This window comes from Phoenix dactylifera, chromosome 15, assembly GCF_009389715.1.
Source record: "Phoenix dactylifera cultivar Barhee BC4 chromosome 15, palm_55x_up_171113_PBpolish2nd_filt_p, whole genome shotgun sequence".
Classification (NCBI taxonomy): domain Eukaryota; kingdom Viridiplantae; phylum Streptophyta; class Magnoliopsida; order Arecales; family Arecaceae; genus Phoenix; species Phoenix dactylifera.
Window position 1 is genome coordinate 10,360,115 of NC_052406.1, and position 23,040 is coordinate 10,383,154.

Below are 23,040 nucleotides of genomic sequence, written 5' to 3' on the forward strand. Positions count from 1 at the left end.
CGCGCCGCCGACCACCGTCCCTGCAGGCTGCAGCGGAGCTCCACCTTTCCCGGCTTCGCGGCAGCCCCCGGGTCCAATTTCCAGCAACAGAAACAATAAACTCCTAAAATGGATATTTTAATGATGATAACGTAATTGTGGGAATGGATTTTAATGTCAGAAACACTGATATGTTCCTTGCTGATACCTGTGAGGCTATTAATTTCGTATGTTCCGAAAATAAACGTGTCATCTGAACACTGGGATCTATTACTCTGCTGATCAAGATTTTCTTTTTCGATTTTTTGAAAGGACTGGATTTGGGTTCTTTATGACCATTCAATGTATTTAACTGGACTGTTATAGCTATCATTTAGACTTGCATGCTAAACTTCATAGTTGAGCCCTTACATATCCAAGCCTTCGTACCACAAGCAGCTTTGTTTAGAAAGTTCCATGGGAGAAGCGGCCATTGGTAACCAGCTTCTCTTCAACAAATTAAAAGAAAAGGCAAAAAAAAAAAATGAAGAAGAAGAAAAAACCGGGAAACTAGCCAAGCTGGTTGCTTCCTACGAGGACAGTGATGGTTACTCGGAGAACTTCCTCCAACCCCACATCCAACTCTCCACAGCCATTGGATGCTTCAGCTGCAAAGTCATGCAAACCAGCACAGTTGCTAAGACTGAAGGCAAATTCAGACGAAACTTGATTCATGATGTGCGGACGATCTAAAAGAACATGGTTCCTTTGAGCCAAAGATAGCTCAGATGATCAATCTAATGAGCCCAAACACTGCAATCTTATTCTAAATTGCAAAAGGCCAGTCCATCCATCCCCAGAAACACTACTTTTCAAGCGTATAAAAGCCTCAAACGTTCAAGCCACTTTACAGAGCCTCTCTTATAACTCTCTTGCAAACATCGACATCCAAACCAAGAAGGATCAAAGAATGAACCCGTGACCGAGACGACCTCATGGCTATGGCAGCGGCGGTGATGAACCGTTGTTCTCCTTCGGCTTTGCTTCCAAGTCCGCCGCCACCGCCGCGTTGGCTTCTCTTACAGTGTTGCGGCGCAAGGTGCGTCGCCGCCGCCACCACCCCATGCAATCGTACCATGCGTCGGGGCCGGCAGCACGTGCTGCGCACGCCCGGCCAAAGATGCAGGCTAGCACTGTGAGGACTAGTATCACTGACATGGCTGCGAAGAATGGTGCAATCGATCCTGAGCCGTGTTGAGGCCCTGCAGGCATGGACTCCTCAGAGTCCGGCAATGGTGGCGTCGGTGTCGTCGTCGTCGTCGAAGCCATTGTTAAGTTGTCAAAAAATGGAGCAAGAGAGGGGGGGGAGGCTTAGATGGGGAGAGGGGAACAATTGTAGTGTCAAGAGGCTTGGAGGATGGGTTTTGTAAAGCAAAAGGTTAAGGAGCCAGCTTTTGTGACTGAGTGGAGAACAACATGGAAAGAAAAAAAGAAATGCATGCTGATAAGGGGTTGCGTTTGTGTACCCAGAAAGAGGTGGAACGGTCTGTCGGATACTAAGCTTTTCCTCCCCAGAGGAAGATTCTTCTTAGATGCTAAGGAAGTAAAAAGGGGGAACTGGAAAATTGATGGGTGTCTTCCCTTTTCTTTTTCCTATTTGAATCACTCTCTAGAGAGATGGAAGCATGAAAGAACACTAACCACATTCAAGTCCTGCAAGAATTGTTAGAGAGGAAGAGTTTGGAAAAGCTGAGAGTTATGCTGATTATGAAATATTGGTAAATAAAGATTCATAAAAGCATTTATAAAAAAAAAGATTCATAAAAGCCAATATAAATAAATAATTTAGGCAAAGCTTGTTGGTAAAGAATGGTTGTGGTCAGATTGAGGATAACCATTGCTAGTTAAAGTACACTGGCCGTCAAAATCATCATTGCTTCATGAGCTCGTGGGAATAGCTAAATAAACTATAATAAAGTATACAACCATTAAAAAAGATTCAAAATGGTGTGCTAAAACAATGTGTGCAGGCCCCACCAGGCAACAATCTGCTTTAAGACTTCTTCAGGTAATTTATGGGAGGTCACTCTTGTGCCATCTAATGAGAAAAAGGCAATTGATTGATGGCCCCTCCATTTGGATCAACAAAAGGAGGAGCTATGTGTCACCTAGGGCTAGTTTTGGAATTTTCTTTTCAATTTGGAGCCCCGGGAGACTGACAAATTTTACTTAGGGTTTAAGCTAAAGGTCTCCAGTTGTTGGATAAAGTCCTGTCTTTAGAAAATTTGAAGGCTAATCTAGGGGCAAGTTACTCTTTATATGCCAAACTTGGCCATCCATCATCCATATACTAGGATTGACAAAGCATCATAGCTCATAAGAACTTGATTACTAGGATTAATTTTGTGAATTTTGATGGTTCAAGCTGATGTAGTGTTCTGAATTGTTTTTGAATTCTAAATCTTTACCATTAATTAAATTCTTGGCCGATATTAAATTTGTGATTAGGGCAAGTAATATGCTAGCACCAAAACTTAATTCTATACTATTTTAAATATTAAATTTTAAAAATGCAATAAATAGTAATAGATAATTTTTCCAATAGGCTATGATTTTTTTGTCGCTATTAGATATTAAGCAAATATTAGTTCAAGTATTTTGTTTTAGAGGGAGTTCCTATTTGCTATTTAATAACACTGAAGACAAATATTCATTTATTTGCAGCTTTAGATCTTTGGAGCATAATATGCTTCCTTGCTTGATGGTTGAAAGAGGTAATTAAAAAAAAAAAAAAAAGGACAAAGATTGTGCTACACTCCTACACTTCCACTATTATTATACAAATATCATTTTGAAGAGCAGTTCTTTTGCCTTGAAACTTTTTTAGATTATGCCTCAATAATAAGTTTATAGATATAAAATACATATAAGAATTAGACGTTAAGCTAAGAGTGTGGTTTAGATCCTCTTTTCAGGTTGGCTTTCCATCTAATAGATTTTGAGATTCAAAAATACTTCCATCATAGGTTTGTGTTGTACTAACTGCTTAATACATGATGGGCTAAAAGTGGAAATAAAATTTCCACTTTTACAATTGACATAAAATGCATACATAGTTGAAATTTGGAATAGTAATTATTATTTAACGGTTATTTTTTTTGCCATGTACACAATTTGAAATAATAGATGGTATTAATATTTCCTCTATTATCCAAATAAAATATTTTTTATCTCAATTCTTTCCGTCATCTAGAAATTTGATATTTATTGAGTCAATGATTAAAAAAAATTCAAATCATTAGGTGGTGATTTGGCCAAATAGTGATAGTAATGCTTTATTATGATCCTTAATCTTTATTATGGATATTGTATTGTAGAAGGGGAGATGAGTATGCAAAATAGATTCTATTTGTTGAAGTTTTTAACTTAAATGCGATTAGATATAGCTAACAAAATTTATTATTTGTATAATTTATTATTTTTTTAAAACAAGTGTTGCACATGTCTAATTGCTAGTAGAAATAAAAAATGATAATTATTTTTACTCTATGCTATATTAAAAATATGAGTTTTTAAATCTGAAATATTTTTTTTAAAAATTCTATCTATCATTTTTGATACTAAAAATACTCTTTTATTTTTTTTCAGATTATCCGTACAACCTTGACTTATACAAATAAAGAAAAAAATTAAAATCTCGATATTAAAAATAAAGATATGCTATCTAATTACAATTAGCAACAATAAATAAAAATCAACTATTAACAAATAAGAAAATTTGAAACACTAGCCGAAAACATACAAAGAAAGAGTCATGCCAAAAAAATTATGGTATAAAATAAAATAAAAGTATCAAAAGGATGAACTATAAATGAATAAATAAATAAACAAAAAGTATTTTTTAGCAAGATCCTACCAAAAAAATCCTTTCTCTTTGTTATTATTTTAGTTTTTATAATTTATATGTTATATTTAAAATTTTATGTTATTTATTCTCAAGTGTGTATTTCACGTGCTTGAATGCTAATAATTATGAATATCCAAACATTTTATAGAACAACATGGCATGACACAAACCGGTTTATGATTTGGTCTGGTTGAGAGTCGTCTGCCAGCTCGGTGAAATGAAGACACCGGACTCGAAATTTTGACTTCAAATAGAACCGAACAAATGTGGCACTCCGTAAATCGCCACGTGTTATACGTCATATAAACATGTCATATGTTGAGTCCGTCTATCGAATAATTTTCTCCGAGGAACGGATCAGCCGTGGCATTTAATTCACAGAAGAGGATAGGGGTCCATTAGAACGTTGCCACGTGCCAATTCTGTACCTATATAAAATACCACCATCGTTCCGCCTCTTCCCGATCCCCGGCGCTCGCTTTCTCTCCTCATTTCTTATCCCCTCGCCGCCCGCTGCGACAGACCTAGGGTCTCCGAATGGCGATTTCGGGGCGGTTCAGATCCAGCTTCTCTGTCTTCCAGCAGATCCTCAGGGCCGAATCCGCCCGCCCCCTTCGGGCCGCCGCCGATCGAGGCTTCGGAAACCCAACCATCGCCACCTCCCAGGTGAATCGAGCCGCGAGGGTTTTGATCGCAGATCCTGTTTCGCTCTTCCATTTCCTCCTTTCCATTGTTTGCTTTCATCCGATTCTTTTCTTTTCTTTTTTTTCTCGTCTGTTTGGGAATCATTATCATCTGATCAAAAATGTTTTTCTAGGTTTTAGGTCCGTTTAGAATTTATTTTTATCATGTATTCTTGATGTTCTGGAATCCTGGAAGAAATCTATGCCTTTGATTTACTTTTGGTTTTGAGATTAATACGCATCATTTGATTGCTTCTTTTGTTCTGAAATTTGAAGGTTTATAAGTTCGATTTGTATTTTGGGTTCTGAGATACCTTCATTCTGTTATGTGTGGTGGAATTTGACTGTATGACATTCCCCTGTTGCAGTGTTTGAGGAATTTTGCGACTCAGCCAAAATCAAGCGAAGCTAACGTTAAGGTAAAGGAGATTCTTTAGGACATCCCTTATATTCTGAGATTGAAGAGTATGAAATACTTCTGTTCAGCTTTCTAATCAAATTTTCTGTTATGTGTGTATTTACTTTACAAAAGAACATGTATAAAACATGTTTCGTGGATTGAATTGTTTTTTCTGATTTAGTATGTAGAATTATTCGGCACTTTGTATTGTGTGTGTATGTATGTATGTAAAGTAACCAAGGAGGTATGAAGGAGTATCATCAGGGTAGGCTAGATATGGTTAATCTGTTCTCAGATTCTTTCAGATGAATAAGAAGCAGCTGATCAGGCATTTCTCTTAGGATGGGATTCAGAGGTCATAATGTTTTTGAAGAGTGAAAAGGTCCATGAAGTAGACCGGTTGCTTTCTTGTCAAATCAACTCGGACAGAGAGAATATTATTGCTGATGTTTCATGGCTTTCCATCTCAGACCTGCATAGTAAAGCATTTGACTTGCTTTCCTCATGCGTTTTAAAAGAAAGCAGTGCTGTCAAATACATTTCCCCAATTATCAGAAACTTTCAAATTGGCTATTTATGATTTTACTCTTTGACTACAGTATATGGTTGCTTGACATTATTGTGAGCAATAACCAATTTGCTATCCTCCAAGTATTATATATCATAGATGAATTCTTGACTACACATTAAGGCATCAGTATTCAAGGGTATATCTGAATTTTGGAGAATATGTGATATGGTGGATTAAGAAGGGTTCCTTAAGGGTACAGTCTACCACTTCAGTCATGTGCTCAAAACAAGGGTGAGTGCGAAAGTGGACTTTGGTGCAGGAGCTGACAGATGTAGCTTTCATAGAGTTGGGATGTGGAAGTTCCTAGATTGTCCTTTTAGCAGAGAACAAAAGTCACCAAAAGTTAATCTTTTAACCTTTTCCTTTTTCAACAATATATGATAGTAACTTGGAATTGCTGATGTGAGTATGAAGGCATCACACTTTGCTCATGCTAGTGCTTTGAGTTATTTAGTTTCAAGTGAACTCATAAGACTCATGCCTTGTTTCTGAGAAGTTGAGGCAATTTTAAATTGTTCCTGCTTGGAGCAACAATGCTGCTTTAATTTGCTGAATGACAAAGAAATAGAGTCAATCATTAATAGAACTGCAAAATGCAATAACAAGAATTAATCAGCCACATTTCGTGATTACAGACTGACAATAATTGATCAACCAAATTACAATAATATATCAAAGGAATTGCAATATGTGAATTTGTATTATAGTCTCTGAATTTTTAAGTCTAATGATTTTGGATAGTTTTGAGCAGTTTCCTTTTCTTTTATATTTCAGTTCTTGATTTTCTCATGCAATTACAGGTGCCATTATCATTGTTTGGTGGTTCAGGAAACTATGCATCTGCTCTGTTTCTTGCAGCCTCCAAAGCAAATGTGCTTGACAAGGTTGAATCCGAGATTCTTGACATTGTTGAGGCTTCCAAGAAGAGCCCTCTGTTTTCACAGTTCATCAAGGATTTGTCAGTACCTAGGGGGACTAGGGTAAAGGCTGTAAAAGAAGTATTTTCTGAAGCTGGTTTTTCAGATGTCACTAATAATTTCTTGGGTATGTTTTAAATAAATGTGCTTTTTTCGAAATTGCTTTTTCTGTAGACTATTTAGGTTGTTGGATGCAAATGTCTTTTATATTTGTGTGTCATCAGAAAGAAACCTATAGTGTGAGATATGCTCATTTAACTGGTGTTATGCTACAAAGATGCTTTAATTTTGCACGCTTGGATGACATTACCTGCACAGCTGTAAATTATGTGTTGCTACCAGTCTAGCATCTGACATTTTGTGTACAGCATTTAGGCATCACTGTTGGATGTGTATTTTTCATCTGGGAAAAATATTTGGATGAGTTTTTATATATTTTTGATATTTTTTTTATCTGTGTCTACTTATCTTGAGCATGGCACACACCCAGTGCATGTGTTTAGATCTTGTATCGTATTATATTGATGTGTCTTATAGTGTTTCATAAATTATGTCTGCCTGAAGCAAAGAAAAGCTTAACCTATTTCCGAAGACCATGATAGACTGCTAACTGTTGACTATAATTTTTTTTCCCAAATGCATGGAAGTGTCAATTGATTGCTTGCAGTAGTTGCGAATTTATCTGCTTGATCAATTTATTCTGGCTTGATAAGTGTTCCTTTTAAACAATTGGGTAGATGAAGGGGTTCATGTTATTAGAGCATGGCCCATATGAAGAGTATACAGTATACCATTATCCGTTGCAACTGTTGGATACTATTTTCTAAAATTTGTACTTTTTGAAACCGGATGCTCAAAAGAATCTTATCGTATATCAATAGCTTACCTTTTGCAATGGACTACCCATGGTCATGTAACATTCTGTTTCCCTTTTTTTAAATGCCTCATTATAGGTTACATGTATCAGCTTTTTATTACCTGCTTCATTTTGTTATGTATCATTTCTAGAATACTCTACAAATACAAAATGCTTTTCTCCATCATGAGTATCTCTATGCTGTTATCATTCTATTGATTTATATTTCTTTCATGCATAGGTAGGTGATATATATACATGTTCTGATTTATTTTACATTCGTATTCTACATATCCTCATGAGTAATGTCAGCATCTCATTATGCTTATATGATCTTTGGGGTATTTACTTTATCATGTAGAACATCGTATCTCTCAGCTGGATATACCCCTAAAATTCATGAGCATCCAAGCATATTAGTTTTACTTTGTTGCCTTTTGGCTGATCACCACAAGCTGTATTCTTACTGCCCAATTGCATTGACTCCTCTGTTACATCATTATTTTGACATTCTATTTTTTGATTTCATTGTTTTGATATTTGCTAGCTGTCTTGGCTGATAATGGGAGACTTAGAAACATAGAACGTATATCTAAGAGATTTGCTGAATTGGCAATGGCACACAGGGGCGAAGTGAAAGTTATCGTTACAACTGTTATTGTAAGTTCACCTTCTTAGTTTATGCACTGTTTATATGTATGATAGCTAATGTGGAGTTCACTTATCTTGGTAAAACAGAAATGCTCAGACTCTATCTGAAAATGAGTCAATGAATAAAGTATTTCCGTCACCCTTTATTTAGCAAGCCATTGTTGGTTTGAATAACATACTCTCTGACTGACAATCGTATTGTGGTGAAATATGCGATTATATGTCTAGAGATTATGGGTATGGGTATGGTAGTTGTTGCTTATAAGCAAAATTAGGAAAAGCAAGAAATCACATGCATTTTGACTTAAAATGTCCTTTCATATTGTCTTTTTTCACCACTGGTACAGCTGCTTATTGCTACAAGGTATCCAACAAAATGTGTGCTTCTAAGCTATTTTTTATGAATCTTCTAAGGTATTTCTTTTGAATATACACACATACATATGGATGTACATGAGGATTTTCACGCCAGCTGTACTATTAAATTGTCTGTAATTATCAGTTGTTTTTCTTTTCGGAAGGTATCTTCAAGTGTTCTCATATGGCTTGGGCTGCTGCTCACATGAATATATTTGTTAAAACTTAGCTTGTAAACATGGTACCAAACAATTATGCATGTGTAGGATGCACTTGGGTGTCAGAACTCGACATGATTCATAGAATCAAAATCAAAAGGAAAAAGCTAGGGAGCCATGCTTACTTTCCCATGCCCCACATCCATACTAAACTGAACGATCTACCTGGATTATGTTTCCAAGGAGTCTCAACTTCCAGACATACGCTTGTGCCCTCTCTCCTTTTCTTCTTCCTCGCCATTTTTCTCTTCCTGTTCTTTCTCATCTAGCCATGATAAACAGATCCCCATCACTCATTCCTCCCACTCACTCGAACCACTGCTATAATCCCATCTTGTCTTGCTAGCTGAGTTGGACATGGTGAACCCTTCATCTTTTCCTATTTATAGTTCTATTGCTTCATTTTTTGTGTTTATTAGTAATCAACTGATATTCTTTTACATGCTTCGAAGGTCTCCAAGGAAGATCAATTAGAAGCCGAGGACCCTTTTTTCTAAATGTTTTGAGCTACTTTTTTATGTAATTTTTTGGTCTATGGAAGTTTTATATAAGGCATCATTTGTTTGGGAGCACTGCAAGAATGATTTTTTTTTTTAATTTGATAAATTAATCTTGAGTAATATATATTCAAATCGAAAGGTTTTTTTGAAGTATGATTGAATGAGTAATTAAAGCATGGAAAAAATAGAGCTTAAATGAGAAGCCAAAAGTGAATGCAACAAAGGATTCAGAATATGAAAGATGGTGCAAATATGATTGAAGTTTCGTTAGGTAGAAGTCTCCGGTGAATCTTGGAATGATGAGGGCCTGAATCACTTGAATACATTTGCCTCCCAATCCATCCATCCACCCTTCTTTTTGAGAGAGAAGAAACCACCCATCATGGTTTATCAGTTTTTCTCTTTTTAATATTTTGACTGGTTGGAGCTGCATATAACTTGAAGCATGGATTATGAGTCAAGAATTTGAGAGGATTTAGAGGTTTGGAAGGGAGGGAGAGAAAGGAGAAGATCAAATAGAAAGGAGAAGAGGAAGGGTGATCCTTGGGGCAGGTAGAACTGTAGTAGGGAGGGCTAGAGGGAGTATAGTTGTAAACTTGTAATATATCAAAATTTTAGATGAGAAATTGGATGAGCTAAGGTCCTTCTCTTCCCTCGATTTTTTTGGCCCTAGTTACCAATGGCAGGGCATGGGAAGCCTAGCACGGCCACCCAGCTTCTCTCAAATCAAAAGTTGGATGGTTATATCATGTTGGATTTGTACATAGATTTGATTTAGTTTTATCAATTTCTTTCTAGCAAATTAGGTTTCGTTCTTGCTGGTTAGAGTTGGGCCTGTCGGCCAAATTCCATCTTTACTTATTGAATTTGGTAGGGTCAATCAAAGTCTCGTGATCTGGTCTTGGTAACTTTGTGAATCAAGATTTACCATACTAGTTGGTACCAAGTTGTACCGGATATACCGTACCATACCGGTATCGAACCAATAATCCTATATCATACTGTACTGGCACTCAGTACGCCAAGTTGTATCGTATCAAACTGCATACTGATACTATAATAGGATGGTACAGGTACGGGGTCCGATATCGAGATGGCAAACCTTGCTGTGAATGATTCAATGCTTGTTTCCTCCTAATTGTGCTAACCTATTGTCATCTTTTGATCATCACAATTTTCATCTTCTAACGGAAGAAGTTGTGGGGTAATCTCCAACTCAGCATGCAAAATGGCATTTGTTCTTAACAAAGGGAAGGATCTTGCTCCTATGAGTCTAGAAAGGGAGATATGATTTGCCCTTAAAGCAAAGGGTAATGTTTCATGCCATTCTTGATGGTCTTCATCATTTTTTTGAGAATAATCGAATTAAAGTTAGCTGCATCTATTGCTCCATTTGTCTGAAGTCGACTTTTTTATGGTAAAAAAAGTTGTAGTGAAGTTTTTAACCTTCTTATTCACTAAAGGCTAGTCAGGACGACGTTCATTGTGGAGTCATTGTGTGGGGAAGAGGAGGTTATGGGCAAGCAGCAGGTGAGGTTGAGGAAGGGAAGTGAGACCAAGAAGCCAAGCCCTTCGAAAAGCCTCTTGTGATCAAGTAGAGGCATTGCTACTCCTAGAACGCTCCTCACAGAGAATCTATTACTTGCTAAACCTCCAACCAAGAGAATTGAGCTGAGCTTGAACCAATAGAGTATATTCTAGATGGACTAGAGGCCTTTTGCTCTCGAATCATAGTTGCAATTTTCCATTGGATTCGGCCAGATCACCTGGATCATTTTCTACCTACCAGCACTGACTCACTCAGGGGCGACTTCACTCTACCATAGGTTGAGAAAGGGCTTTTGACTCCATCAAAACATGGGAAAGGACACTCCAAAACTCTTCTTAAGATGGGAACCAAAAAATTCTGGTAGAACACGAGCTTTGACCCCTGACTATAGGTGTACATGTTAGCTCGTCCTAGGTATCGCTGCGTAGCCTAACGCTAGGGGCACAACCAATGACTCCATAGTCAATTGCAAGCCTGTCAGGAACTTTTAACCAAGGAGCCTGGGGTATTTATTTTTTATGAGATCGTTGCTCATGCGGGTATAGTTTTGCATTACCCAGTTCCTAAATTAATTGGACAGCTGTATCCTGGCTTGAGGCCCATACCAGAACCTATCAGTTAGATATCAGGATTAGGTTGAATTTATGTCTAATTTTGGGTCTATCTGACCAGCTTGCACCCCTAGCAGTTTGACTTTCTCAGAGACATGTACCTTTTTTCAAGAGCAGTATTGACATGGACGGTATAAGCAGACTGGCACTTTTGTGTGTTCAGACCAATTTAGCCAAATCATGATAGACATATGTAACATCAACCATTTCATGAATGTGACAAATTAGCATATTTTGTGCCAATTATTTATTATACCTATTTTTCCTTCATTCTATGCTGATTGATTTCACTTTACTGTTATGTTGTCTGGACTGGGCCCAACTTCTGTTGAAGTTCAGTTAAAATATTTGGTGCATTAAATTCTCTCATTGTGAGTGGTCAGTGACATGCGCCGGCATAATGCAGTTTGGAACAGTTTATGAGATGAGATAGACTGTGCTATGGGTAAACCGAACTCATTTCTCTGTTTTCTGAATTTTGGAGATTGGATGGTGTGATATTACTTCTTTTTATCAATCTTTTGTGTAAAATTTGTTGGGGCTAATTTGGTTTCTTCTCATTCAGCATCTTCATCTTTCTGTCTTTTGTATATCATGAAGTTGTTTTTGTTTCTTGATACCTTTTTCATCTTCTTCTTCTCTCCTCCAAGGATTTATGCTTTCCTTTGATGCCACATGGCACCCCATTCATAGTTGTTACAGGCATCCTCCTAGGTGCCTGGCCAGCCTGTATCGCCTAGGCAAGACCTGCCTGGATGGTTAAGATGGACAGTTATAATATTACTAAACAAAAAGAAGTGGAAAAAAATTCTCTCCACTGATTCTTCAAGTCAATCATTTATTAAATTGTGAATCTGACTGCATAGTTGCCATTGGTTCAAGTGCTTTGGTAGTCTCTTCAGTTATACCTTTTAGCAGTTCAAAAGCTAAGTTAATTGTTTTTTACATCTTGCTGCCAGCCACTTCCTGCTGAAGAGGAAAAGGAACTGAAGCAAACATTGCAAGACATTCTTGGACAAGGCAAAACTGTTAAAGTTGAGCAAAAGGTATTCTCATTCGCTTGACTGAATTTTTGAACAAGTTGGCCTTTTTCAGTTTCAAAGACTGGTTATTGGACTTTTGTTTGAAAAGTAAACACAACATTTTTTCCCTTCAAGCGTTGCTAGCCTCGTTGCTTGCAACTCTCTTTTTTTTTAAAAAAAAGAAAAAAAATATTATTTAAGTATTCCTTTTTTTATTGTTTTTCCTGTATTGCATGCTCTGCTGTTATTTGTGCATGTTTTAGCATGACTGTGTTTCAAAATTGTCCCATATAATGACATATCATATTTACTCAAGGAAAATTGTGGCACATTATTTTAGGAAATTACCGTCTATTTATTTTAAGAGAAAAATTAAAGGTTTAAAAGCATGTGCCTTGGACATTGAAATTGTTCCCTTAAAGACCTAAACAGAGCAACCACTTCAAAAAGAAAAGGGGCAGCCATTACCCCATTGACATTGGATGATGAATGACCTTGGTGGCTGTTGAGCTCGTCATTTCTATGGCTTTCCCATGAATCAGTTGTCTCTATCTTTTGATGTGATTTGATTTTTGTTGTTTCTGTATTGTTACTAGCTATAGCCAGGTGACTTTGAGGTCCACATGATTGAGAGTTAGATGGCGTAACAAAACTTATTTTTCTTTATTTATTGGCTTTTTGGCAGATTAATCCTAGCATTCTTGGAGGACTGGTGATTGAATTTGGGCAGAAAGTATTTGACATGTCGATCAAGACAAGGGCAAAACAAATGGAGAAGTTCTTGAGGGAACCAATAGATTTTAGCAGCTTAAAGTAACCTAGAGATTGGCAGCAACTAGCAAGACCACTTACTAGCAGACCATTTGCTGCAATTACTTCTTTGTCTCTCTGGTTGGAATAAAATTTTGAGAGAAGGGCACTCTTATCGTCTTCTAGGGCTTGGCCCTATATAAATCTTTCCTTTTTTTTTATTGCTCGGGTCTTCAATGTTAAGCTTTGTCAATTAGTTTGTGGTATTACGATGGTGTCCTAGCAGGAGTCTAGATGACAGGCATGGATGTCTCTGTTAATTTGGTGTTATTTGATGCATCGAAATTACATTTCTGCAGAGCTCTTGGATGGTTAAGTAATTCAGGTCTTCAACTGTTACTGCTTATCAGACTGTGAAGATGGCTTCTTAAATATTGAGATGATCATGGGGAATAGGGATGATGATAATGGCGGCTCTCATAGAGGGCTGTGTTTCATAATGCTCGGACATATTTGCTGTGGATGGCTCTCATGTGTTTTCCGTGATCGTTGCAGCATTTGAGTGCTCTTGCATTAGCTATTCTGAATAGTACACTCGTACTAGTCCCACCGTTGTGTGAGTTCCACGAAGGTATGAGTGGGGGTTGGGACACGAAGCACCATTGCCTTTTTCTTAAATGCTAGTGGTTATCTCGTTGCATTTTTCTTGGACATTAGTGGCCTTCGACAAAATCAAAGACTGTGTGTCGGTCTCATACTACTTTCGAGTTTCACATGGTCATCTTATCACAATTTGTTAACACCAATGTGTATACTTTCAACTTTCACCAAGTCATCCTATCACAATTTGTTGATACCAATGTGGGGCATTAGATTGTCACAATGCAGGAAGCACCAAGAATCCAGGCGAAACACTAATAAGAAGGTTGCTCGGGTGGAACGTCCAGCTAAAATTGACGATTAAATCAATCAATGTCATTGTTATTGGGGCTTAAAAATAAGCAATCATGTGGCCATTTGAAGTATATCAATTTAACATTCTACAAGAAAAATTTCTTCAAGCCTAATCCAACATGCTGAAGAGCTTCATTAGTTCTACAGAGAAAAGCAAGCCTTCAAACTTTAGTTCCACCCATTCAAGAATTTCTGCCATTACCATGCAATATTCCAGTGGGGACAGGATTTCATACAACCGACCCCAGAACCTGCAGCGGCAAGCAGCAGACATGGCGTGCCTCTTACTCGGCTGTCTTAGCAGACCCTGCCGAGTCTGCTGAGTTGGAAGTTGCAGATGCATCCCGCGAGCACTGCGATACATAAGGCCTCAGCTGCACCGATGCATATACCAAAATTAGAAAAATTGGAAAAAAGAAGAATGGTAATCCAAATTTCGTCACAAGTTGAACTAATTGAGATCGGTGCGTGTGCAAGATGACGATGCTTTTACAAATGATAAAAACTTTTGCATGTACAATCTTGTCATAAATAACCAGCAGGAAACCTTCCATTTCAGCCAAAATCTTAGAAACTTGGTCGAAAATTCTAGCCGAAACTAATATCATAACTCAAGCAAGTTTGGGCTGCTGCTGTTTCAGATAAAGCTTCAAACCTGGATATTAAATTAGTGTTACCGAACACTATGTGATTGTGCTGTAAAGTAATATGCTATTTTGTTGGTGCACCACAATGTATATTGATATAATATACTGGTGTTGCATGCAATGCTTTAGCTGTATGCCATATCAAGTATGTACAGTTACAACACCGTGGCATTCAATGTACTGCATGACACAAGATAATAGTATTATACTACAACACAAAAACAATATGTTACGTTAAAAAGCCACAACAGGATACCATAACATACAAAGTAGCTTTTATATAATAACTAACAAGTAATTTTTCCCTTTCCCAAAATGATCGCTTGATCAGATTACAGGCTTTAAAAATGATAATGCCATTATAAGTTATGATGCTAGCAACGTAGAAATTACCTTAAAGTCAGTCAAATCTGGTACCACATAACGAGGCAACTTTTCATCCATCACAACGTACCCACCTGTCCAATATGATTGACAGCAAACAATCAAAATCATATTTTGCCAAATTTCACTCCAAATCAGACTTCATGTCACAAACTAAGCTACTGACTACAACAAGGAAAACAATTTTAAAAAAGGTTTCTGCTAAAAAAAATTATGACACCAGTTAAACCTAGCCAACGAGGCCAATTCCACCAAGTGCGTTTGGTATTGTTCATCTATTTTTAACCAACGACTTGACCTTTTAACAGTCTATAGAACTGGAGCAAAATTACTTGGTCAAGGCAATTTTTGGAAAGAGGGGAATGCAATGAATCCTAGAAGACCAGTCATTAAGCGTACTGCAAGTTTTCTTTAAGACCTTTTTTTTTTTTGCATTCTTGTTTGTTTGCATGCAAATTATATGGCATAATTCTTCAATTTCCACACAAGTTCGAGTAAATAAAGTGTGGAATGAAGTAAGATGATAGTGGTAACCTTTACGAGTGTGGAAACCAGTGGGCTTGCAGTTCTTTCCCTTGTAATAGTCTCGAGGCCCTCTTTTTGAAGATAATATATTTAGTGATGAAGTTCGTTTCCTCCGCATTGCCCTCCCTAACCCCGTAATCAATCCCAATGGCATTTTCTGATCTTTCCACCACACAAAAGAAAACATAGGACAAAGTTTGAGAAAAAAGAAAACAAGATTATTTAGTGAAAATAAATAGCACAAATGTGAATTTCTGTTTATATGCAACAAACTTAGAAGTCAATCCATGTAGGTAATAATGAATATCAAATAGAAAAAGATTTCAATGATAAACAGAAAGAAAGACTTGGGAACCAAGATGAACACAGATAGCGGATAACCAACAAGAATGAAGAACATGAAAAATGAAATGACACATTGCTACTAAAATGTTTCATAAAGTTATGCTAAAGCAAAGTGCTTTTCTAGCGAAAACAAACACTTGATTCTTTTTGTGTATGGATGTGTCAAATCTTGGGGGCAAAAGGTAAGAGTGTGGACAACTCTTTTTTCCCCTGATGCAAAAGATGGTAAGATCATCAAAATTCAATATGATCGAGAACAGTCAACAGATTACACCCGAAGGGCAGCCTAGTAAGGCCAAGAATAAATAAATTCAGAAGAAAACAGGAACAAAGGTAGAGAGGGAAAGAATACATAACTAATTCCTCCCTCATCAGACACCCATGGGGTAGCTCACAGAATGAGGGAAGGAAAACAAAAGTAGGCTGCAACAATGTTACGTTGGACCAACAACATGAATTCCTCAAAACCTTAATTATCTTGCACTGCCCTTTTCCTTTAAGAATCGATATCCACAAGGTGCAGGCCATCTTGTTAAAATTGACTTGAATAAGGCCTATAATTATGCGGAATTGGACTTTCTTATCTGTTGCAGACAAACTTGGCTCTGGAGTCACTTCAGATTAGCTCATAGTTTCCTGTTAATTAATGGAATTCCCCTAGTTTTTTTCAGATTGCATGAAGATTGTGACAAGAGGGTCCATTGTCTTCTTAGTATTTTAATTCTGGGGGCCATGGTACAAATAGCCATATAACTGTTTCGCTAGTAGGTTATTCTAGCTAGGTACAACATGGAGATGATGTGATCATTTTTTCTGTTCATATGTTGATGAAGGAATTTTTACATATTTACCTGAAGCTACATAGGGCCAAAAGGACAAAAAAGTTGCACAAACTACTTAACTGGATTTAGTTCAGGATGATGTGGTTCGCCAGTCACCAAAGTGGCTACACTAAGACTGAAAGAACTTATCATTGGCTTCTTCATGATGCAGAAAAATCCAAAAGAACAGGATTTATAAATTCATAATTTTGCAATTAAGAAGTACACAGAGAACTTGGTTTTGTATAAGAAAGGCTGTCCATATGAGGAACTCATGTCCTGATTATGACTACCCTATTCCCACATGCTACCCCTTTCTAATTGATATACCGGTGTCAAGGTTCGTGACTACATGAATTAAATAAATAAAAAACACTTTATTTGACATCCTATGTGATATGTGCATTATCAATGTAGTTTTGGTGGAAGTTATAAGTAGATGACACATCCCTGGATATAATGTCATTGGCTAAACATGTGGCCAACATGAGAGGAATAGGAATTGATATACGTCAATGACAAATTGGATTCTGGTGCAATGAAAGGAATCATGTAAAAGAGAAGGTGACATGAAGGAGGCTAGACTAAGAAAAAAAATTTATCCATGAAAAACCCTTCTAACAATAAGCATATAAGTTTAAAAAGGAAGCAAGCATGTTGCAAAATGCAAACCTAGGCATTCAATGACCACGATATGGTAGCATATAAAGCATTTTATAAGGATGAAACTATTTTGGAGATGAAAGTTCTACCGCGAATGATGGGAGAAACCACCCACTGCATCGGAATGAAACATTTCTTCCTAATGTTTTCGGTAGGATCAGTATCATCATTGGTGCTATACTCAAAAGCATGAAATTTGCAACATTTTCTTATTCGTCTAATCCTCACATATTTCTTGGATTAATTCAGCCAAATCACTAAAGATCAAGATAAACATTTTCAAACAGTCACATCTCACCACAAAAATGGGCAACTTTTCAGATTCAAATAATATTCTACCAACTTAGTATAAAAATTAAAAATTTCAGAGCACAAACAGCACATAATGGTCTATGACTGATCTTGGAAACTCAAGATCAAATCAAGAAAACAATAATATCACACAAGATTCAAAAATACTAAGACTACATTAGAAATAATTACATCGAAAGGGTAGAGAAAATGAGAAAACAAGAAAACAATTCATCGAATGACACTAGTACCATGATAAGGACAAAATCATATTTTAGAACTAAGAAAAGCATTAGAAGATGAAGATAATAAGAAGTGAAGTGAAGATATAACTGTGATAGAAACCCTATTGGTTTGATTTACCTCGGAAGCTGTGAGATTAGGGTTTCGAAAACTTTTGTTCCTCGGTGTCTCATGGAACAGTGGAAGGTAGAGAGTAGGGATGTGCATAGTTCGGGGCAGGACGGTTTAGAATTACTCTTGAAACCGAACCGATTTAAATCAATTTCCTATAATTGAAACCAGACCAACCATCTATAAAAATTGATTCAAACCGACACGAGAAATTCACTTCAGTTCAGGTTATCGGGTTGAATAGGGCTAGGCCAAATGGACTTCTGTCAAATGTCCTAGGCTAAATGGACTTCTATCAAATTACCAAGCCTGCATATTTTAAGTTGTTTCTGTAATATCTAAAACTAAATATGATTTATAAGAAGGTCATAACATCTAACTCCAACAAACAGGCTCTCATCAGAAGGTAAAATTTTACCGAGTACAGCCAACAATTTTTTGTAGGGTCATGGCGGAAAAACACAATGCCCAGAAGAAACCCTGCCCAGGTCCAACCCAAGACAGTAAATGCACATGAAAAAAACACCAGTAGCACATTTCTAATCCACAAAAACAACATCATAATTCTAAACCACCCATTCTTATCCAAACCAGTAAGGAAAACATCTGGTGAGTTATTTGAATTGCTTTCCCAATTGCTGGTTGTGTTACTATGCTCAGCTGGAGAAAAGAGAAAGCATGACAAGATTTCTTTTTTCTTAAAAAAAACCAGAAACTAGAAAAGCAGAGAAGAGGAAGAGGAGGCTCAGATTGAAACGGCTGCAAACTGTTGTCTTCACAAGAACAAGAAACGACCGTCCAAGATTGCCTCACCGTTTAGAAAAGCCATTTTCCCACGCAACAATGTAGCAAAATCCTCACCACAGCCTCCTCATATAGGACCAGACACCAAGAAGAGGAGCAAAATCCAGTGAGAAGAAAAAAGAAAAGAAGAATGAGAGAAGGAAGCACAACTTCACGGCCATCACCCTCCAAGAAGAAGAAGAAGACCACCAGCCAACCGTGAAGAAAGAAAAAAAAAACACCAGCCGGAGACCTAAGGTTCTAAGGCTCAGAGGGGATTCTTGATTCAATGAGATGGAAAGATCATTGCTTCTCTTATTCTTCTTCGTCTTCTTCTTCTCCGATGACCCGCCCAGCTAGCAATGTCTGCAGGTCGGTTGTCTCTGGAACGGCAGACATTCCAGAGCTGCCTCGCCTATTGCTAGAAAAGAATACACGCACAGCAAAAAATAGGAGGAGGAGAACAAGAAGAACCCTTAACTCGTCACCCATCATCATCGCCTCAATTCTAGACATACATCCACGAAGAAGAAGAAAAGGAGAAGGAGAAGACTAAGAAGAAGAAGAAGAAGAAAAGAAAAAGCAGTGCTAGAAGAGAAATCCCGCAGATACTCCTCCCAATGGCGAGGAAAAGCATGCAGACGAAGAAAGAGCGGCTTCTTTGTCCAAGAATCGATTCCTGAGAGGGGAAGGGCCTTCCTATAGCGGCTGTACTGGCGGCCGGGGAGGGGCCGGGGGCGGAGATGGTGGCGGGAATAAAGCTAGCGGAGCAGTGTAGCTCCACGGTTGCATGGATCCATGAGCAAAAACTAGGGTTTCAAACTCTCAATCTATTTTAGAAAGAAGAAGAGGAGAAGAGAAAAGATCTCACCTGAGAGAGGGTCGGAGGAGGAGGGCGAGGAGCGCGGGCGGATCGGGAGGAGAGCACGAAGGCGCCGAAACGATTGGCGGCGGCGGTTGGGGGGGGGGGGTTGTCTTTTATGAACCGGAAAGGCCACATGGCAACATGTTAGTTGATCGTTACGATGTTCTGCGGATGAAGTACCTCAGTTAATCTGGTTGGGATAAACCTTAGTGTCCCAAGTACTTGATCAATTACAAAGCAAGTTGTAAGCCTAATTTAGTTGTCTTCTGCCTCACAGATTTTAGCAGGTCAAAAATAAGTAGCCACAAAAGAAGCTATTTAAGAATTCTTTTTTCTAATTTTTTGAATTGACCAATATATCGAGTGAATTAGAGTATTAGACAGAAGACCAAAGTTATATAAGTTGTAGAGCCAGATAAAAAATTTAGAATATCCCTTGAATGTATAATTTTTTTACAACTAGTGATACAAAGATATCGCTCACAACTTGGATGTGGCTCAATGTTGCATGTCCATTAAAAATCGACCTTGATTGGAGGAATTTCTTATGATTAAGATTGTAGAGGATTCGATGCTCTCACGAAATGATTTGGATGCGTGTTTTGGTTTAATAACTCTACTTCATGTTCGACGCTCCACATGAATAATATTACCATATCGAATCGAATATGAGGGCGAGAAGGGATCTATAAGACCACCTTGAGCTTATCCTGCTTAGGTCTAGATCCAAATCCTATGATCATTTTCATGCCGGGTTGATCATGCGTCGCACTAGATGAGTATTAATCGATTCTGACAAAGCCACAAGTTGCACCCAATCACGCACTTGAACTATGCCTGACCATGCCACATCTGCACCTGATCATGCATGCTCCTGAGCTACTAAGATCACAAAGGTGTCAGAAAATTCTTCAAAACTCAATGCCTGTGTTTTCCAAATTCATCATAAAATGGACTTGGATTCTCGATGGATTCATTCATTCAAATAATTTGGGAATAACAAACTCCTCCCACATCTTGTCAGCCTCTCCAAAGAAAGAGCTCCTATTAAACCCCCCCCCCCCCCCCAAAGCTTCTCTTCAATAATAAGATCATGCACGTCTCGAACTCCAAATACCTCTGCCATCTCCAAACTCATCTCTCTCTCCAGTCACATATTCATATTTCTTCGATCTCTTTTAGAGCTTTTACAGCACGATTTTCTTCCACTTCACTGCCATTAATCTCTGCTGTAATCCGATGAAGAGGAATGCTATGATTTGGAGGAGCAAGCAATGGCAGCAACAGCATGCCACGACACAGTCCACGGCAAAGAGGCTGCACTCCTCGAAGGTGTTGGACATTGGTTCTTTTATTTTTATTTTTTTGGGTGCAATGGCGGCTCATACATAACGGGTGTGGATGCGGCCAACAAAATTAGAAAGTTGGACATTAGTTATGAGAGACTGAAGGAAAGCAAGAAGAATGAAAAAGGAAACACTGGAAAGCCATCGCTCAGAAAGTGCTAAGGTGGAACGCAACTTTTTAAGGCTAAAGGCTTAGTTGTGGAGGTGACTTTAAGAAAGAGTGGCACGGCTTTAAGTATTGCTTCATCTGAGTTGCCTCAGAAAAAAGTATCGCTTTATTTGACTCTTCCAACTTCCAAGCCTACCTGTTTGTCATCAGGGGTGTTTTGGCATTACCAATAGATCAGAAAAGGCTAAAAATGATGTGTGGATGTGATAAATATGTGGAATTTTCCTCAATCTTCAAGGATGTTGTTAATGGTTAGTTCAATTAATAGATCAAAGAAGATATGAGATCACAGTAACCTAACCATTGGACTTTGAGTTTGCAATGAACAGCAAGATGCAACCTATGTTCTTAATTTTGATAGCGGAAGGTCCAACCGGCCACGGCGGTGACCTCGATCCAATTTGACCGGAAAATGAACGCAATTACCCAGAGACTAGTGTAACTTGAGCACAAATAGGGCTGGCCATGTTAGGTGGAGTCAAGTTGGATTTGGGTCAAATGAGGTTCGCATTTGGGTTTAGCTTCATTGTGCAAATATTGTTCATATTTGGTCAGGTCAGGTTGGCAACCTTAGAGATATATTAGGTTCAGGTAGGGAGCCCTATGACAAAAAAAATCAAAGGCCAAGTTCAAGTGAGGATGGGGAAGTTATTAACTGGCTTTGGCTTTCTTGCTATGGGGACTTGGTTTCAGTGGCAGAAAACGGCAATGGATGTTTCGAACCTTCCTTTTCTCTAGGGGGAAAATGTTATGCAGCTTCCACGAAGGACCTCATGTCTACGATGGTTGCAGTACATTACCTGGATACAAGAATTGTCGACAAACGGTAAAATGGTTTTGAGAAAAAATCATGGAGGTTAGTGTGAGCATAGCATTACTCATAATGTTCAGACATCACACAATATTCTTTTTTCAACTCTTTGGCTGCTTGGCAATCTCAGTCTCGTAGAGCAAAAGTTGGTGTGGTGTTTCTTTTTTTCTTTTTCTTTTTTGTGTGAGAAGCTGGAAATCAGCTTTCGTTGCTCCAAAGGCAAAAGGCCTATTGTTGTGTTGCTTGCAAGGATTCCATTCCTTTTGCCTACTTTCATATCACTTTTCTGGCCTCCAAAACCCACAAGGGCCACAACCAAATGATACCAAAACACAGCAAGAAGTGACACCTATTTGTCATGTGAATAGAAGTCCATCAGTGTCTATACTTGCATATGATTGCAGGAATCCCGAGAATGAGATTCTAAGCTGAAGGGTTAGCACTAATCATTTGAGGTAAAGAGACACCGAGCCTAGCCACCCAAACCGATTGTAGATTATTAGTCAAACTCAAAGAAAAACCTTTTGTGAGGATTCATGCGGGCGTGTTTAGTTCCATATCGATTATTCACCAAAGAAATCTTGGATACTTATACAAAATTAAGAAATTCAAAAAATACCTTCTGATTAACCTTTTTTAGGCGGAATCCTGAGTTGTTATAAATGAAATCAGAGCGGACCCAACCCATAGCCCACGTGAACTAAGGAAAACTGCAGCACAGGCTTATTGAAGTTAACCACGGACCGATCATAGTGCTTATCATCAAATTTGAATGCTTAGCCTGACGAGGATGTCAGAACTTGAACGAAGGAGTATAGAAGGATCCGTCCGGACATGTATTTAATCCCGTGAAACATAGAAAAGTTGATGATGAACTATATCTTTAACATTATGCACTTTAAGCTCATGCAACAAGATTTTAACATAGGAAACCACATTCATTTTTTGAGGCAGAGGATCAAGCTGTCGAGCAGCCCCATATGGAAACATGAACAAGAGAAATAATATCAAAAAAGTAAGGCAGGAGTGCAGGGTCACCTTTAATGTAACCAGTAAAAATTCTAAAAGGAGAACGCTTTAGCGAAGAGTCGGCGGCCAATTGAAACGATAGCAGTATTCATAGGACGCCGGA

At 38.0% G+C, this 23,040-nt stretch overlaps 2 protein-coding genes across 3 annotated transcripts; one reads left to right on the forward strand and one right to left on the reverse strand.

Moving 5' to 3' along the window:
* The first annotated feature begins 4,326 nt into the window (after window positions 1-4,326).
* LOC103705842 (ATP synthase subunit O, mitochondrial) lies at window positions 4,327-13,359 on the forward strand. The gene is made up of 6 exons (XM_008789722.4): window positions 4,327-4,531; window positions 4,917-4,967; window positions 6,320-6,563; window positions 7,840-7,952; window positions 12,138-12,224; window positions 12,886-13,359. Exons 1-6 carry the CDS (start codon window positions 4,403-4,405, stop codon window positions 13,015-13,017), a joined length of 756 nt encoding a protein of 251 aa, XP_008787944.2. The 5' UTR covers window positions 4,327-4,402; the 3' UTR covers window positions 13,018-13,359.
* A 526-nt stretch (window positions 13,360-13,885) lies between these two features.
* LOC103705843 (39S ribosomal protein L41-B, mitochondrial-like) lies at window positions 13,886-19,679 on the reverse strand. Of its 2 annotated transcripts, none has more exons than XM_008789724.3 (4): window positions 19,589-19,679; window positions 15,470-15,622; window positions 14,945-15,009; window positions 13,886-14,278 (listed from the first exon to the last, which is right to left on the reverse strand). In XM_008789724.3, exons 2-4 carry the CDS (start codon window positions 15,612-15,614, stop codon window positions 14,189-14,191), a joined length of 300 nt encoding a protein of 99 aa, XP_008787946.2. In that variant the 5' UTR covers window positions 15,615-15,622; window positions 19,589-19,679; the 3' UTR covers window positions 13,886-14,188. The 2 variants fall into 2 exon arrangements, with proteins under 2 accessions (XP_008787946.2, XP_017697930.2); XM_017842441.3 differs by having other exon boundaries at window positions 15,470-15,617; window positions 19,589-19,678.
* Between the last annotated feature and the right edge of the window lie 3,361 nt (window positions 19,680-23,040).

Coding starts and splice junctions, on each gene's coding strand:
- LOC103705843 (XM_008789724.3), bottom strand. CDS start 15,614: ATGCCATTGGGATTGATTACGGGGTTAGGGAGGGCAATGCGGAGGAAA. Junction 15,010..15,469: donor TGGTTTCCACACTCGTAAAG/GTTACCACTATC, acceptor CATATTGGACAG/GTGGGTACGTTGTGATGGAT. Junction 14,279..14,944: donor CAGATTTGACTGACTTTAAG/GTAATTTCTACG, acceptor GCATCGGTGCAG/CTGAGGCCTTATGTATCGCA.
- LOC103705842 (XM_008789722.4), top strand. CDS start 4,403: ATGGCGATTTCGGGGCGGTTCAGATCCAGCTTCTCTGTCTTCCAGCAG. Junction 7,953..12,137: donor TTATCGTTACAACTGTTATT/GTAAGTTCACCT, acceptor TCTTGCTGCCAG/CCACTTCCTGCTGAAGAGGA. Junction 12,225..12,885: donor CTGTTAAAGTTGAGCAAAAG/GTATTCTCATTC, acceptor GCTTTTTGGCAG/ATTAATCCTAGCATTCTTGG.